The sequence below is a fragment of the Oryx dammah genome, unplaced genomic scaffold (genome assembly GCF_014754425.2).
Source record: "Oryx dammah isolate SB20612 unplaced genomic scaffold, SCBI_Odam_1.1 HiC_scaffold_25, whole genome shotgun sequence".
Classification (NCBI taxonomy): domain Eukaryota; kingdom Metazoa; phylum Chordata; class Mammalia; order Artiodactyla; family Bovidae; genus Oryx; species Oryx dammah.
In genome coordinates this window covers 73,696,600-73,714,913 of record NW_024070209.1, presented here as the reverse complement: position 1 = coordinate 73,714,913, position 18,314 = coordinate 73,696,600, and the positions used below count along the sequence as shown (strand labels likewise).

Sequence of the window (18,314 nt, the reverse complement as noted above, 5' to 3'; positions counted from 1 at the left end):
TTAAATTTTGTAAAGTTTTAAAGTATATATATTGGAAGTTTTCCAAGGCCAGGAAAGATTTCTTGTGCATTTAACTATTATCAAATGTGCAGTATCTTAAACACTATTTTCCCATGAAGTGTTCTAACATTTCACCATAGTACTAACAGTCCACTGTTTTCTTTAGTTTAAGGTAATACAGAAGCTTTTTACTTGATAGTTTGCAACATTATTGAGGTTAATGGTCTTGTCTTATAATGTGCTTCATCAAATATTATAATGGAAACCAGTGAAGATGTCTGAATGTCTTTTCCCCTGTCTAGGGAACACAGTGGTCTTTCTCCTCAAGATGACACTAATCCTGGAATGTCAGTGCCCCGGGTAAACCCTTCCATCAATCCCAGTATCTCTCCAGCTCACGGTGTGGCCCGTTCATCTACCTTGCCGCCATCCAACAGCAACATGGTACCCACCAGAGTAAACCGCCAACAGAGCTCAGACCTTCATAGCAGCAGTCATAGCAATTCTAGCAACAGCCAAGGGAGTTTTGGATGCTCACCTGGAAATCAGATTGTAGCCAGTGTTGCCTTAAACCAGGGACAGGCCAGTTCCCAGAGCACTAATCCCCCTTTAAACCTCAATAATTCCCCTATGGAAGGTACAGGAATATCCCTTGCACAGTTCATGTCTCCAAGGAGACAAGTTAGTTCTGGATTGGCAACAAGGCCCAGGATGCCAAACAATTCATTTCCTCCTAATATTCCGACATTAAGCTCCCCCGTTAGCATGACAAGTACTGCCTGTAATAATAGTAACCGATCCTATTCAAACATCCCAGTAACACCTTTACAGAGTATGAATGAAGGACCCAATAACTCTGTTGGCTTCTCTGCCAGTTCTCCAGTCCTCAGGCAGATGAGCTCACAGAATTCACCTAGCAGATTAAATATACAACCAGCAAAAGCTGAATCCAAAGATAACAAAGAAATTGCATCCATTTTAAATGAAATGATTCAGTCTGACAACAGCTCTAATGACAGCAAACCTCTGGATTCTGGGCTTCTACATAACAATGACAGACTCTCAGATGGAGACAATAAATACTCTCAAACCAGTCACAAACTAGTGCAGCTTTTGACGACGACTGCAGAGCAGCAGTTACGGCACGCTGATATAGACACAAGTTGCAAAGAGGTACTGTCTTGCACAGGCACTTCCACCTCTGCCTCTACTAACTCTTCGAGTGGTTCTTGCCCCTCCTCTCATAGCTCACTGACCGAGCGGCACAAAATCCTACACCGTCTCTTACAGGAGGGTAGCCCCTCGGATATCACAACTTTGTCGGTGGAGCCTGATAAGAAGGACAGTGCATCTGCTTCTGTGTCAGTGACTGGACAGGTCCAGGGAAATTCCAGTGTAAAACTGGAACTGGATGCCTCCAAGAAAAAAGAATCAAAAGACCATCAGCTCCTACGCTACCTTTTAGATAAAGATGAGAAAGATTTAAGATCTACTCCGAACCTGAGCCTGGATGATGTAAAGGTGAAAGTGGAAAAGAAAGAGCAGATGGATCCTTGTAACACAAACCCAGCCCCCATGACCAAACCTGCTCCTGAGGAAATTAAACTGGAGTCGCAGAGCCAGGTAGGTAATTCTTTACTTTATAGAATGAACATTCCTAGTTATTTTTTTCTTTTCTTTTCTTTTGTTCCATGCAGATTATATTTGGATTCAGGCTATGTTTTGCCCTATCCATTGGGCACATATTAAAAGATTAATATCAATGGTCGAAAATCCACAGGATGCCCTCAAAAGTTCTCTTTGGAACCTTGGAGGGTTACAATATTTAGTGTGGGATTCTAAGAAAGTAGATGTTTCTTTTGATAAAGTCAGAGTTCACATCTTTGGAGATTTTAGAAAAAATACCTTCTATGCCCCCTCCTCTCATCTCTCCACCTAATAAATCCAGCTGTTTCAGAATAGAACCCAGAAACTTGTATTTTAAAGACTTCCCAGAGAACTCTGATAGGTAACTAAGTTTGGGAACCTCCAATGTAAGTGAAATGAGAGAGAAATGTGAGGAGGTGGACACGGATGCCTAGTCTGGCTTGCTTTGCTATTTAATTTCCTTTGAAACATTTTCTAAAGTCATTTTCCTTCTCACTCTAACCACTCTCAACCCCCAGCCCCCATCAGATAGAGACTTTGAGTATTCTGGATAGTAGGGTATATAACATGCTCTGAAACAGAAGTAAATCCAAATAAACCTTTGTGTAAATTGTTATGGATCAGGAACCTCTGTGTTTAGGCTGGGGTAGCGGGTGGTGAAAAGTGATAGGCAGCTTCATTTATTGAATAATTGCAGTGGATTCTGAAGGAATTTAAGAAAAGCAGAAAATGTTATTCCTCCCCGCTAGAAGCTTACACATTATTTAGACAGAATATAGGCATCCATGAAATAGCTGAAACTGTATTTACAAAGCAGTTTATTAATAAGATTCTTCCTTGTGAAACCAAATTCACACTTAGTATATATAGATCCTAGAGTTTCTTGAGTCAGCTTTATTTTTTGCCCTCATCTTCCAGAAGACTCTCTCTTCTCTGAGGCGTACTACATTCTAGGTACATGGAAGCCCTTCCTATTCCTGGGATAAGCCATATCTCTTCTAAGCATCTTCTGCCTTGCTCTCTTTTCTATGTCTGCTGAACTTCTACTCATCCTTTAAACACAGTTTACAATCGTTCACACACAATACACAATCATTTCTGTAAAGCTTCCCGCAGTAGCTCCAGTTAGACATTCTTTTCCTCGAATGTTCAGAGTCTCTGTATTGTCTCTATTTACTATTTGTAATAACACTGTTTTGGTTATTTCTTTACACATATACTCTTTGAGAAGGTTGTCCTATGTTTCTTGGTACAACTAAACTAATGTCATGTTTCTAAGCTGAATAATAGCTTTAAATAACTACATTAAAATTCTCAGTCTTTAAAATTGACTTCAAAGGTAACAGCTTTATAAGAAAATGCCATTGTATACTATCTCGGCACATCTGTTTTGGTGTACATACATGCACTTCTGCTGAGTTTATAGCTGGGGGGGTGGAATTACAGGATCATAAAATATGTGTGTGTTTATCTTTAGCAGATAATGCCAGTTTTTCCAGGGTATGAGAATTCCTTCTAGTTGTTCCATGTCCTTATTAATACTTGGTGTTGTCTATCTTTTTAACTTCTAGCCATTCTGGGATCTGTGTAGTGATATTTCATAGTTTTAATTTGCCTTCCCCTAATAAATATCTGGGCTTCCCAGGTGGCACTAGTAGTAAAGAACCCTCCTGCCAGTGCAGGAGACATAGAGATGCATGTTCGATCCCTGGGTCAGGAAGATCCCCTGGAGGAGGGCATGGCAACCCACTCTAGTATTCTTGCCTGGAGAATCCCATGGACAGTGGAGCCTGGTTGGCTACAGTCCATAGGGTTGCAAACGGTTGTACACTATTGAAGCGACTTAGCACACAATAAATATTTATTGGTCATTTGGATGTTTTCTTTTGTAAATAGTCTGTCGAAGTGTTTTGCCCATTTTCCCAATATGTTGTATTTTTCCTATTGACGTGTAAGAGTTCTTTACACATTTTGGGTGAGTCATTTATTGGTTATATATTTACAAATGTCTTCTCTATACTGTGCCTTGCCTTTTCTCTCTGTTAATGGTGCTTTTTGATGAAGTGAAGTTCTTCATTTTAATGTAGACTCCAAATTGTCAGTTTTTTCCTTTTTGATTAGTACTTTTTGCACTTGCCACAAAAGATGTGTTTAAAAATAGTCATAGTAGTTTTACTTATATTAGCCCCAAACCAGAAAAATTCCCAAATCCGTCACTAGAATTGATAAATATATACTGTAGCATATTCATACAATGGGACACTATTCAGAAACAGAAACAAAATGAACTGCTACTACCTGGAACAGCATATCTCAACTTCAGAAATGTAATGTGAAAGAAGCCAGACGTTTAAAAAAATATGTACATATAATTCTACAATCTAGGAAGAAATTTTAGTTGAATCAAGTAATAAAACCCAAACAGCTAGACATTTTATGTTTATGAATTATCTTAGGGTAACCGTCATGGAATAATGTTGTGAAATAAAGGTCAATTTTCTCCTATGCCTAGCCACAGACAGATGTAAGAACTCCCTGCCTATGATAGAAAATACATTTCCTACTCTGTTAAGTCTTTAAATGGGAAGTGACCTTTCTGGGATATTTGAAAGCTAATACTCATTAAAAAAATTTCACAAACTTTAAGAAATTATTTTTTAAAAGTATGTCAATGTATTTTTTACTCCTTTATAAAGTAATCCATTTTATAAAATTTTGAAAAATATGACAGGAAAAAATCACTCATGATGTTATTGTCATTAACAGAGTACTCTCAATATCTCTTTCCAGTTCAATCTTTTTCCAGTGTGTACATTTTATACCAAAATATAATAGATAAGCACCGTGTGTGTGTTGTCGTATATCCTGCAGTGTATCAGGACCGTACACTTCCACATTTTGTTCCAGTGTTAGGTCATGCTATTTCGAGGCCCCAGTCTTTCTAATTATTTCTTCTTTCTTCATTCTCTCATAGTCACACTCAATTCATATATTTTAAAGGAACAACTTGTTTTCTACTTTCTTTCAGGTGAAAGTGTAGAATGTGTTTCCTCTAACTTTGGTTTCCATTGTTAGTTTACAGCTGACCTTGACCAGTTTGATCAGTTACTACCCACGCTGGAGAAGGCACCACAGTTGCCAGGCTTATGTGAGACAGAGAGGATGGATGGTGCAGTCACCAATGTGGCCATCAAATCGGAGATCCTGCCATCTGCACTTCAGTCCACTACTGCCAGGCCCACTTCCAGGCTGAACAGTATGTGTTGGGGACAGAACTTCATTTTAAATGTTTAATGATGATATGCATTAGAGCTTTGTCTCTCATAATTATTGCGCGGACCTTTTGTTTATTGGGAGTGAAGTATCTTTTCATTAATGCCACAGTAAGTAGTATATAGTTGATTTTAGATATATGAATGTCACTCATCTTGTTTAAGTTATAGTATAGTCTGTACTTTTTGATAGGTAATTTTAAGGTGAGCAATTGATATTAAGAGTAATTTTATGTTCTTACCCAACCCTTCCAGAGTAGGACTTTCAGAAGTGTTATGTTGGGTCAGATTATGTTTCCAAAGTGTCTTTCTTGAACACTAGTTCCATAAATTGTGAAGAAAAGTATTTTGTGCTGACATACACTGGGTAAATGCTTCATGACATATATACCATTCCTTAGTGTATATTAGAGGTTTTATGAAGTCCTGTGTTAGAGAAACTAGTTTAGTTTTTAAAATTTTTTTGCTTTATCTTCATGCCAGTTTCTTTTTTAATTCTTAAAAAATTACACATTTTTTAAAGTTTACACTCCATTTATAATTGTTATAGAATATTGACTATATTCCCCGTGTTGTATAATACATCCTTGTTAAACTTTTCTTGATTGTGGAATTCCTTTTGTCAAGTAATATGTGTTACCCCACAGAATGAGTTTTTCATGGAGACAACTGCGTTGAAATAGGTCATGACTGCTCTCGCCCATGTTAATATTTTCCTACTTAAGAGACACTTTGAATAGTATATTTCCAGTTCATGAAGATAGAGCTATTATATTATTTTCACCTGTCAGATTTGAAGTTGAAAAAAATAGTAGTGATAATTCCATTGTGTGACCTTGAAAGTAAAGGAAACTAACCAGCTCACTTTCAAAATTTGCCTATCCCTCATCTCATGGGACCAGATGTGGGGCTTGTTTATTTCAGTCATACCTCAGCTTTTAGCTATCATGACACAGTTCCTGAAAGCTTACCAAGATTTCTAGGCATTTGGAAAGAAAAACCTCAGATCATATCTGACATTTTGGGAAGCAGTTTTTCAGCTGACCAGAACACCAGATGAGAGCAGGAGCCTAGGTTGAAGTCTCACATTTCCCATTTATTATTAATAACAGCTATACCTTCAGCAAAAGAATGTTCTGAGCCTCATTCTCTTTATCTACAAAATAAGGATTTGTTGTTGTTCAGTTGCTTAAGTCATACCCAACTCTTTGTGACCCCACACACTGCAGCACGCCAGGCTCCCCTGTCCTTCGCCATCTCCTGGAGCTTGCTCAGACTCATGTCCGTTGAGTCGGGGAGGCCATCCAACTGTCTCGGCCTCTGTCGCCCCTTCTCCTGCCTTTGATCCTTCCTAGTACTTGGGTCTTTTCCAGTGAGTCAGCTCTTTTATTATTATAAAATAAGAATTAGATGAAATGATTTCAGAAGTCTTCTAATTGAAATTAGACTCCAGACTCTGGGATATCGGGCACAGGTAGGGAAACAATGAGGTATAAGGCCAAAAGGAGATAAAGTAAGAGTTTGTGAATTGATTGGTTCGGTCCTGGTCCTTCCCCTTCTGTTGTGGGAAACTGGAGGAGTTATCTTGAGAGATACCACATGGCCAAAAGAAGATGTTGGGATGTGGGTATTTATGGGGAAATCCCTAAAGTGCAAAGGTCATGCTGCCATCTTAAATATCCAACAGTGGGACTTAGCTGGTGGTCTGGTAGTTAAGACTCCGTGCTTCCAATGCAGGGGGCACAGGTTCGACCCCTGCTCAGAGAACTAAGATCCCATATGCCAAATGACATGACCAAAAAATAAAAATAAATAAAATAACAGTAATAAGTGTCCAACAGTGAAGGCTACAAGCAGGCACAAGCCTTACACAGAACCCAACCAGTCAATGTTTTAGAACACTGTATCTGTTTAGAACAAACACAGCCAAAGACCATCAGGACTTGAAGCCTGTAACATAAAAGAGAGCAAACTAACCAGATAAAAAGAGTATACAGTGGAAATATATAATGAGTATATGGACTAACAGTTTTTGAAAAGATACGTCATCCATGAAGAAAAAAAGGACAAAAGCAAGAAAGGACTTTTGGAAGTTAGATATCCAAAATTTTTAAATTTCAAGAGAAATATTAGGAAATAAGACTGAGAAAATCTTTCAGAGAAAGCAAAAGACAAATAGAAAATAGGCAAGAAAATGTTAGGTTGACCTACGAGAGCCAATAGCAACTGATAAAAATTTCAGAAACAGTGAGGGGGGAAAAGAGCTTTCCAGGTGGCACTGTGGTAAAGAACCTGCCTGCCAATGCAGGAGACACAAGAGACATGGGTTCAGTCCCTGGAGAATCCCATGGACAGAGGAGCCTGAAGGGCTGTAGGCCATAGGGTTGCACAGAGTCAGACACAACTGAAGTGACGTACCATGCATGAGGGGAGAAGATGGAAAAGAAGACATTTTTCAAACAAACCAAAAAAAAAGGATTTTCTAAAACTGAAGGACATAATTCTTCAGAGTGAAATGATTCAACAAGTATCAACACACACACACACACAAAAGACCTGTACCAAAACTTATTATCGTGTAATTCTGAAACATCAGAGATAAAGATTCTAAAAGCTTGCAGAGAGCTGGGAATTGTATACAGTGAATTGTAATGACCAAAACTTGGGAGCTATCAAGCCACAGAAAGACATGGAGAAACCTTAAATGAATATTGCTGAGTGGAAGAAACCAACCTGAAAAGGTTACGTACTTTATGATTCCAACTATATGGCATTTTGGAAAAGGCAAAACTAGAAACAGTAAAAAGATTAATGATTGCCAGGGAGAGGGATAAATCGGCGGAACATGGGTAATTTTTAGAGCAGTGAAACTATTCTGTATGATCCTGTAATGGTGGATACATGTTATTTTACATTTATCAAAACCGCTAGAATGAGCAATGCAGAGTGAACCCTAATGTAAACTGTGGGCTTTATTTAGTGAAAATGTGCCAATATTCATCAATTCTAACAAATATACCACACTAATGTAAGATGTTAACAATAGGGGAAACAGATCTAAAAAATGGGCAAAGAATTTTAAAATATATTTAATAAAAGAAGATATGAAAGTTGCAAGAAAGCACATAAGAAGATGGTCAGTGTTTTGTACTGCTACATACTCATTGAAATATCTAGCATTTAAAAAACTGATAAAACAAAATGATGGCAAAGGTGAGGGGCAACTTGAACTTTGGTGTTGCTGGTAGCAATGTAAAAGGGTAAAACAGATTTGGAAAATTGTTCAGCCATTTCTCTTAAACATGCTTTTACCATGTGACCCAGCAATTCAATTTTTAGTTATTGGAGACAGAACCAAATGAAAGCATCTGTTCATTAAAAACTTGACCACAAATATTTACATAGCTTTATTCATGGTAGTCTCAAACTGAAAACAAATTGAATGTTCATCAACAAGGAAATGGCTTATTTATAAAATGAAATACTGCTCAGTAGTGAAAAGGAAGGGAGTGTTAGTACAGGGCATGAATTATTCTCAAAAATGTGATGAGTGAAAAAAGTGAAGATCATTGGTTGCCAGTGGTGGGGTAAAAGTAGGGAAGATTGATAGCCAAGGAGCCGGAGGGAATTTTTAAAGGTGATAGAAATACTCTGTTTTCCTGACTGAGGTGGAAGATTATGTATGGGTTTATACTTTTGCCAAGTTTATTGAACTGTGCACTGAAAATCAGTGCATATTGTTTTATATAAACTCTATATTAATAAAGTTTACTTTAGAAATACCAGCGGTTAGAATGATTTCTGACCTGTAATCAGGCATCCAACTTCCAGTAGTTGTGGAGGCTGAAATAAAGACATTTTTGATATAAAAGGGCACAAATACTTGCATAGTATTTTTACCTTCTCTAGTTAAGGCCCTTGAAGATATATTGGATTGGCCAAAAAGTTCATTTGGATTTTCTGACAAACTTTTTTGCCAACCCATACTTCAGCAAACAGGGAGAAAACCAAAAAAGAGAGGTTTACAGGGTCCAGGGAAACAGAGAATCTGAAAAGAAGTCCAGGAATGATAGGTGATCAGCCAGATTAGAGAACAACACATATAAATTGGAGTAGCAGGCCCAAGTCTTCTGAAAAGACGGCCTCCAAGGAAGAAATGAAATTTCTCTCTGAGTTTATAGAAAAGATTATTGATAGATTTATGTCAAAAATGTTGAAGCATCTGAAAAAGTTTCCCAAAAAAGTAGGAAAATGAAAAAAATAAACTGTTAACTCAAGAAAAATGAAAGCATGATATAAGAAGGGATGTTTGTATACAATATGACTTAGCAGTAAGTAATATTTACATAGTCCTAAGAATCTAAATATTAATATTTTATTTTTTAAAAAAGCAATGATCTCTGTTAGGGAATTGGGAGCATAGGAGGTAGTAAGAGTGGTAGATGTGAGGAAACTGAAGCCCCATCTATCGTGATGGGGACTCAGAAACTTAAAATGGAGATATTTTAGAAATTGGCAGATGCCAAAGAAAACAGACAAGTTTGGAATGGTTGTCTCTGTTGAAAGGGGAGTAATCAAAGGGTCAGAAGGGGCAAGACAGAAAACTACTCTTATGCATAGACCTTTTGGTTCTGACTTTTGAAGTTTTGTATATGTGTTAATTTGATGAAAATTAAAGTTAATAAAAACAGACAGTGTCTTCTAGCTCTCCAGTCTGTGAAAGTGGAATGTTTTTCATTAATAATCCATCTTGAGTCAAATAGCTCCTTTTTCTCTCTTGAGATTTCCTCCCCTGAAAACAGCTTTATGTACATGTGCTCAGTCAGTCAGTCATGTCCAGCTCTTTGAGACCCCATGGACTGTAGCCCACCAGGCTCCTCTGTCTATGGGATTTTCTAGGCAAGAATAGTGGAATAGGTCGTCATTTTCTCCTCTAGGGTATCTTCTCAACCAAGGGATTGAACCTGCATCTCTTGCCTCTCCTGCATTGTTAGGCGGATTCTTTACCACTAGCACCACCTGGAAAAGTTTGTAAATAAGCCAGACACTTGCTCCTTGGAAGAAAAACTATGACAAACCTAGATAGCATATTAAAAGGCAGATGCATTACTTTGCCAACAAAGGTCTGTCTAGTCAAAGCTATGGTTTTTCCAGTAGTCATGTACAGATGTGAGAGTTGAACTATAAAGAAAGCTGAGCACTGAAGAATTGATGCTTTTGAACTGTGGTGTTGGAGAAGACTCTTGAGAGTCTCTTGGACTGCAAGGAGATCCAACCAGTCAATCCTAAAGTAAATCAGTCCTGAATATTCATTTGAAGGACATGCTGAAGCTGAAACTTTTGGCCACTTGATGTGAAGAACCAACTCATTGGAAAAGACCCTGATGCTGGGACACATTGAAGGCTGGAGGAGAAGGAGACAACAGAACATGAGATGATTGGATGGCATCACCGACTTGATGGACATGAGTTGAGTAAGCTCTGGGAAGTGGTGATGAACAGGAAAGCCTGGCGTGCTGCAGTCCATGGGGTTGCAAAGAGTCAGACACGACTGAGTGATTGAACTAACTGAACTGAGGCCAGAATCTGTTAAACCTTGGGCTGTAGTGTTGCTGAAAGCCAGAAAGAGAGGAGTGAAATGAGGTAAATGAGGAGAGGGTGATCACTGCAGACTGTTTCCATGCAAACAAGAAAGAAACAAGGAGAAGAGAAAGGAAAAGAGGACAAAGGACTGGAGAAAGAAAAAAGAAGATGAGGACAAAAATGTAATAACTCACAAAGGGAAGAGAATAGCCTCTGAGTCTCTGCCACCTCTAGCCTCTACACTGTCCACCACTACCTTTCACCCGAGCCAGACTCCATTATCAGATGGCTGATTCCACGCCTTAACTTTATGCCCAAAGGTCTTGCATAGGACAGCTGAACTATTCACCTATTCGAACTCCTGGATCTATCTGCCATGTCACTTATCTTTTCTGTCACACTTACCTTGCCCTTGCCCATATGCACTGTATTCTGAGAGAATCTCTGGGCCAGATTTTCCAGATCAAAACTGAATCTTCAACCATATCCATCCTGCTCCTCAGTCAGTCTGTTGAGTTCTTTAAATTGTAGCGATCATGTGTGTGGAAAATTTTTTTCATAGAAGTCTATTGCCTTTTATATATACGAAAGACTTTTAAATCTGTGTATTGATAATTTTGGCATACTTTAGGGTTCATCCATTTTCTGTAACAATCTTTTTTTCCCCTCAAAGTTTGTTTCTTTGTTAAATTTGCCATCTTTCCTTCCTGCTGTTGACTTTTCTTGAATGTTTGGGTGAACCAGGGCTGTCTGTGTACGTATACTGAAAAAGACTTAGAAGGAAACACCGTGGTAGCTAGAGTGTCTCTTCAGCTAGAGTGAGAGGCCGTTTTGCTCTGGCAGTGAGTGTAGGTTCTGATTATAGAAGCCCTGATGCTCAGTTGTTGTTGTGAAGGAGTGGGGGCTGGTGAGAGGGAAATCCCTCGTGGCAGCCCTCACACCCACTTTGGGAGATTCCCTGGGCAGAACTCCCACACTGAGTCACGTCCTCACCACTTTAATCCCATGGGCAGACGCCAGAGTCAGCTGCACTCAGAGCAGGGCCTGGTGACAGCTGTTCAGTTGTCCTTTAATTATCCCAGCAATCACCCGTGGCCTGTTCCTTTACTTGCTCAAATGACCACTGAGCCTGGAGTTGTTCTGGTGTCCCTCTGAGTAACTCCCTCTTTTGGAAAATCTCCCCTTTTGTCCTAATGTAAGTGTTTTAGTTTAGGTAAACTTCTCCATCAGTTTTATCTTTCCATCTGTTTTCATTGTTCTAGTCAGCTACCATGTTACTTCTTTTACCTCTCCTTCAGCTGTAGATTTATTGTCCCCTTTCAATTACCTTTATTTCCATGAAAATTTTGGTTGTAGAATAAAATAGAGATGGTAAATCTGTCACATTGAACCAAAAATGTTCCATAGATCTACTTACGTAGAAGAAAACTAAGGTCCAAAGAAAGAAAACACACACAGATAAAAACTTGCCCAAAGTTATCCAGTTAGTGTACGCAGAACCAGGATTTAAATTTCAGCCTGCCTGGTTTCAAAACACATTGTTTATAGGCACACACACACACACACACACACACACACACACACACACACCCATGCATTGTGACCACATGACTTAAGTAATTTTGTTAGAAATGTACTATAAGAGCACATTAAAAGAAGTTAGGAAGATCTTGATCAAAACATATATAATGTGCTCTCTTAGCAGTACCTTCAAAACCTCTGCCATGTCTTTTTGTCCATCTTCAAATTCCTATATTTTAAAGGTGGATTTGACTTTTCAAGTTTTGTGAAGTAATTTGGAGCCAAATTTGTTGATCCAAAAAGAATAATACTTTAAAAAAAAATCAGAATCAAACTTAGATGTAGATAGAAGTATTTTCTTGAAGAGCTTGTATACTAGATAAGACAGTTCTAGAAGAATTCCAAAAATATTTGAACACTGGCAACACTACTGAAGTCAATGAATGACCTCCTGCTCATTTTTTTGTTCTGTGAACATACACATTCTGAGGTTTAAAATTTTAATTTTATTAATCTGTAATACACTGAGTGTTGTATAACTAAAAATAAATGTTTCACATAAAACATTTTCAGTATTTTTAAAAATCCATTTTTAGTTCCCTGTTTTTGAGGTTGTGTTTAATGTGTTGTGACTATTGGTAGGCATGTTTTGCTACTGCAGGACTATAATTAATAATCTTACATAGTACAGATAGTTGACCACATCTAAGAGTATATCTGAACTGTAAATTCTGAATGGAATTGCTGGGTCAAAGCATAGATGGATTTTGCCAAATGGCCTTTCTTATGCCAGTTTACACCGTGATAATGTTCTTCTTTCTACACATCCTTTCTAATAGTTTGAATTATGCACTTTTTCATCTTTGCCAATCTGATGAGTTTTTTAAGTATCTCAATGTAGTTTTAATATGTATTTCTTTTATTGTGAAATTAGGTTGATCACTTTTCCGTGCTTTTTTGTGACCTGTTATCTACTGGGTTATTCAGTTTTTATCTTTCTGATTTATAGTTCTTTTTGTATAGTAGAGAAATTAGTCCAATAAAACACTAGTTGCTGTGCATAGTTAACAGCCAAATGTAACACAAAACTGAACCAGAATCTCTTTATCAACAGCTGAAGAAAATTAACTGTGAACATCAGAATCACTAGATGCTGAATCAACTCTTAGTGGAGTAAAATGTGCAAAACTCACTCTCTTGATTTAACAATGCTTTCTACTTTGTGTGCAGGAGTTTTTAAATTTTTTTAATAATATAAGGGTTTGTTTGTTTAGCTGAAATCACTATGGTTAATGGGGGTATAAGATTTTATTTTAACCATATTTAAAATGGAGAAAATATGATGCTGAATCCTTTGCACAGATTATTAAAAAAAAAATTAACAGCTTGATCAGGAGTCCCTAATAGCTTGTTTTCTACCCCCACATCAGCTGCTTCTCTCCAGCTGCTAAGTCACTTCAGTCGTGTCCGACTCTGTGCGACCCCATAGACGGCAGCCCACCAGGTTCCCCCATCCCTGGGATTCTCCAAGCAAGAACACTGGAGTGGGTTGCCATTTCCTTCTCCAGTGCATGGAGTGGGGTGCCATTGCCTTCTCCAGCAGAGACTAGTAAACACAGTAACGTGTCCCTTTAAAAATCACTATGCCTGTCTTGTGTAACATATATACATACTTACTCATGTTTGTAACAGAGACACAAACATGACCAAAAGTAGTAGGTTTATTCCCTGGATAAAGAGAGATAAATTGTGTATTTTGTAAAACATTCCAGCAAATTGAATTTTTTTTTTTAAAGAAGTCAGTTTCTAAAAGAAGTCCTAAAATGTTAAAATGACTTTTAGAATAAAAAACAGCTTCTTTTAAGTATATAGCCTATGCAAACAAAACTTTTAATTGAATCAATGATTGGTTGGGTTTTTTTCCCCCAGTCACCAAATTTAGCACAATAATCTTACTTTATTTTGAAAATATTTTATCCAACTTGTTTTCGTAACCTTTTTTCCCATCAAGACTACTGTGAGATACTATGTCCTATTACTGAATCAAATAAACTATTCTTTGATACTAAGTCTAGATGGTAGACAGCCATGTAAATTTTCTTTGACTCTTAAATATAATGATTTTGTTTATGTTAGATTTCTAAAATGGAATAAGATAGGAATTATTGTGTGGAGCAGAGCAAAGGGACAACTTCAGATAATCTTCTCTGAGCAACTTTCTGATTGAAATAATGAGAAGAATTAAGTGATTACTTTCCCTTCACCTTTTATTGTTGTTGTTTGGTACTTTTTTGCCTTTTTCCCCCCCAAAATCATACAGACTTTGATTTCTGAATCATTTGTCATGCTAGAGAAGACAAGTTTAATTGCAAGCTATAATTTTTTGTATTTAGAAGTGAATGTGTGTTTATGTGCACTCCTATATTTCATTCATACTAAATATGAGTATATTTCAATATGTAGTCAAGTTAGATTAAGTGAGCCTAACATGTTTTATGCATGTTTTAATAATTATCAGTATGCAGCATTAAATAAGTTGGAGGGGCATCCTTAAATCTACTTATCTCCATTCATTAAAATGAGGAGTTCTACCTGATTGTATATTTTCATAAGCCACTAAGGCATTTTTAGTTTTTGTTAGTTTACTAGGGCTGCCATAATAATAAAATACCACAGACTAGTGACTTAAACAACAGACATTTATTTTCTCACAAGCTGAAGGCTGGAAGTTCAGGTTGAGGAGGGTCAGTAGGTCTGCTGTCTTCTGATGCCTCTCTCACTAGCTTGCAGATAGCTTTCTTCTTGCTGTGTCCTCATGGTCATCTCTCTGTCTGTGTCATCTGTGTCCTAATCACCTCTTCTTATAACACCAGTTAAATTGAAGTGTTTGAAGAAGAGCCACTCTGACAACTGTTAATCACTTCACTCAAAGCCTTGTTGCCAAATATAATGACATTCTGAAGTACTAGAGGTTAGGGCTTCAACATATAAATTTTATTCCTTTTCAAGATTACAAATAGCCATCAGAAACATTAAAAGAAAATAAAGTAATCCTTAGTCTCGCAACCTAAAATCTACCAAGAATGTATAGCTTAGCAGATTTTTTCTATTAATATATAGAAATTTTATAATATTCTGTTATAAGAATAGACTCATCCTGAACATAATGTATTGGATTATACTTTTTTCCTTTTTCATTTATCAGCATGTTATAAATATCTATACCATAATCCATTAATCAATGAATTTCTGGAATTTAGGTTCTTTACAGTTTTTTCCCTAATATAAGTAGTACAGAAGTAATCAAAGCTTTCAAAAAAATTGTACATACTACCATCTTTCATTTACTATAGTGCTCTGCTTGGTTGTGCCCCACTCTTTGCAACTCCAGGGACTGTAGCTCACCAGGTTCTTCTGTCCATGGCATTCTCCAGGCAAGAATACTAGAGTAGGTTGCCATTTCTACTCCAGAAGATCTTCCTGCCCCAAGGATCAAACCTTCATCTCCTGTGTCTCTTGTATTGGCAGGCGAATTCTTTACCACTACACCATAAAGCATAATTCAACCTCTTTTTTTCATTTGTCATCATTATAGACAACAATTATCATACCATTATTGTACAGCTATATTCTCAGTTAACCACTGTAGAGTTTTGTCCATTTACTAAATGGCCCCAGTTTGCAGTGCACTTTAGCTTCTGATTCTGCCTTTTATAGAGCATATTTTATCTTTTACTTGCATCTCTCAAACATTTCATGACAGTAGCACTGTCCCTACTTATAGCATATTGTATGCTGGGAGGGATTGGGAGCAGGAGGAGAAGGGGACAACAGAGGATGAGATGGCTGGATGGCATCACCGACTCGATGCACATGAGTTTGGGTGAACTCTGGGAGTTGGTGATGGACAGGGAGGCCTGGCGTGCTGCGATTCATGGGGTCGCAAAGAGTCGGACACAACTGAGCGACTGAACTGAATAGGGTATAGACTGAAAGAGCAGTTAAGTGAAATTGTTATGATCATCTTTAAAATCAGTAATTTCTGAAGAAGTTCTAAGTGATTCTCTTATGATAATGTATAAAAACCTTTAATGTCACATTTTCTTTGCATTTATTTTGTTTACTTATTTATTTGGTTTTGTTGAGTCTTGGTTGTGGCATGTAGGGTCTAGTTCCCCAACCAGGAATCGAACCTGGGCTCCCCACATTGGGAGCATGGAGTCTTAGCCACTGGACAACCAAGGAAGTCCAGATTCTGTCTGATTCAAAGAATTTTTCTCACTTTTTCATTTACCTGTTATTATGTCACATTCTAGATAGAGTAAGTTTCTGAATAAGTGACCTTTGTATCATTGAGGTAGTATTTTATGGCGGAAATCTCACTCTACTATTTAATATATTACTTCTGAGAAATATTATCATCTTATCTTCTGTTTTAATACATCCTGACTTCTTACCTTTCTTTCTTTAACCAGGATTACCTGAACTGGAATTAGAAGCAATTGATAACCAGTTTGGACAACCAGGAACTGGTGATCAGATTCCATGGGCAAATAATACAGTGACAGCTGTAAATCAGAATAAGCCAGAAGAGTGAGTAGTACATTTTGTATATTATCAAGTAACAGATACCATCTTCTATAGCAAAGAACTGCTTTTCCCAAACTAGATTCCAGTTTGTATTGGTGTTTTATAGATATTAATGGAAGGTGAAGGTTTAATGAAAAGGATGGGGGAGGACACCAAATCAAACAGATTTATTTACTGCATGACTGCAAGACTAGTGTATATTTTAATTACCAAGAGATTGATATAGTATGCAGCTTTATTTTTCATCTCTTACTTTGCTTTGATTGATTACCATAAAATTTCTGGGACTGGTAGATGAATTGGCTTCAGCACAACTCTATTGCTCTTGAGTTCTTAGTTGTATAATTATTTTGTCCAGCTTTTCTCTTTGTTTGGAGCAAGAATACATAAGAAGGGAAGATACTTTCTACATCTGCTTAGTATCCCCGCTTGAGTAGAATTTGATTTCTTAATCCACGCAGGTAGCTCTATTCCAACACATATAGTGCATCTCATATATAGCAACCAAAGGATAACTAGGTAGCATTGAGTGTGAAGCCTTAATTATGACCTCCAGCCTTGTTTACCTTCCCCAAAGAAGAATCCTTATCATTATAGAAGTAGTATTAGTACTAGTGTAATTTTGTATATATCTTTAAGTTTTATGCATCAATTGATATCAATTGGATTAGACTATATTTCCTACATGTAATCAACAATTTGTTGGTTAACACTGAGTGTTGGTTACACTGACTATTTTTCTAGTTTGATTTCTTTTGTCATGTTATCAGCATGATTTGATCATCCTTGAAAGTTAAGTAATATATATAATATGTACTGTTTTCATATGGTTCAATTATCAATAATTAATTGCACCTATAGAATATAAATAGAATAAATAGTATAAATTTTTATTTAGACTAAATGATTTTTTTTTTAGTTTTTGGTTGATTTTTATATTTTACTTCTATTAAAAATTATTTTCTCTTAACTATGTTTGGTTAATTTTTCAGGCTGTTTCTGTAAGCTAACATGAAGAATGTGGAAACAAAGTTCAGTGATTGACAAAATAATTAAAAATATATTCAAGCTGCATACCAAATGTTCATAAATTTCTGCACATTAAGTATAGAAAATTTCATTGCATAAGAATTGGTTTTTAAAAAATCTCGGCAATTTCCTAGAACTAGATTTTCATATATGTGTATGTATATTTGTATTCTTAACGTTGAATACTTATTCAGTATATCAGTCTTTATTTTTCTTATCTTTTGATTCTTCAGCCAGTGTATTAGTTCACAATTAGATGAACTTCTCTGTCCACCAACAACAGTCGAAGGAAGAAATGATGAGAAGGCCCTTCTTGAACAGCTGGTATCCTTCCTCAGTGGAAAAGATGAAACTGAACTAGCTGAACTAGACAGAGCTTTGGGAATTGACAAGCTTGTTCAGGTATTTACTACAGTTGGTATTTTTTAGATGATGCAGCCCTGAAAAGCTAGAAAATTATTTTTAAGCAAGACCTTTCCATATGACTCTCACTGTATGGTAGCTATTTTATAATTTACCTTTGTGAAAGTTATCAAAATACATAATAATTAAATAATGGGCTTTTAAAACAAAAAGCCTGTCATAATAATTACAGAGTTATAGCCTTTTACTATGGAACATAATCTTAGAAGCTCTCCCTAGAATAGAATCCAGATTTTATATTATTACTTC

The 18,314-nt window shown here is 36.9% G+C and overlaps 1 protein-coding gene across 8 annotated transcripts in view; it reads left to right on the top strand.

The window, feature by feature from the left end:
- The window catches only part of NCOA1 (nuclear receptor coactivator 1), a 220,965-nt gene that overhangs the window by 164,499 nt on the left and 38,152 nt on the right, over positions 1 to 18,314 (top strand). For all 8 annotated transcript variants that reach the window (XM_040224480.1, XM_040224484.1, XM_040224483.1 and 5 more), the window contains 4 exons: positions 303 to 1,623; positions 4,723 to 4,903; positions 16,499 to 16,616; positions 17,876 to 18,044. In XM_040224480.1, the coding sequence (XP_040080414.1) occupies positions 303 to 1,623; positions 4,723 to 4,903; positions 16,499 to 16,616; positions 17,876 to 18,044 (1,789 nt within the window). The remainder of the gene's footprint in view (positions 1 to 302; positions 1,624 to 4,722; positions 4,904 to 16,498; positions 16,617 to 17,875; positions 18,045 to 18,314) is intronic.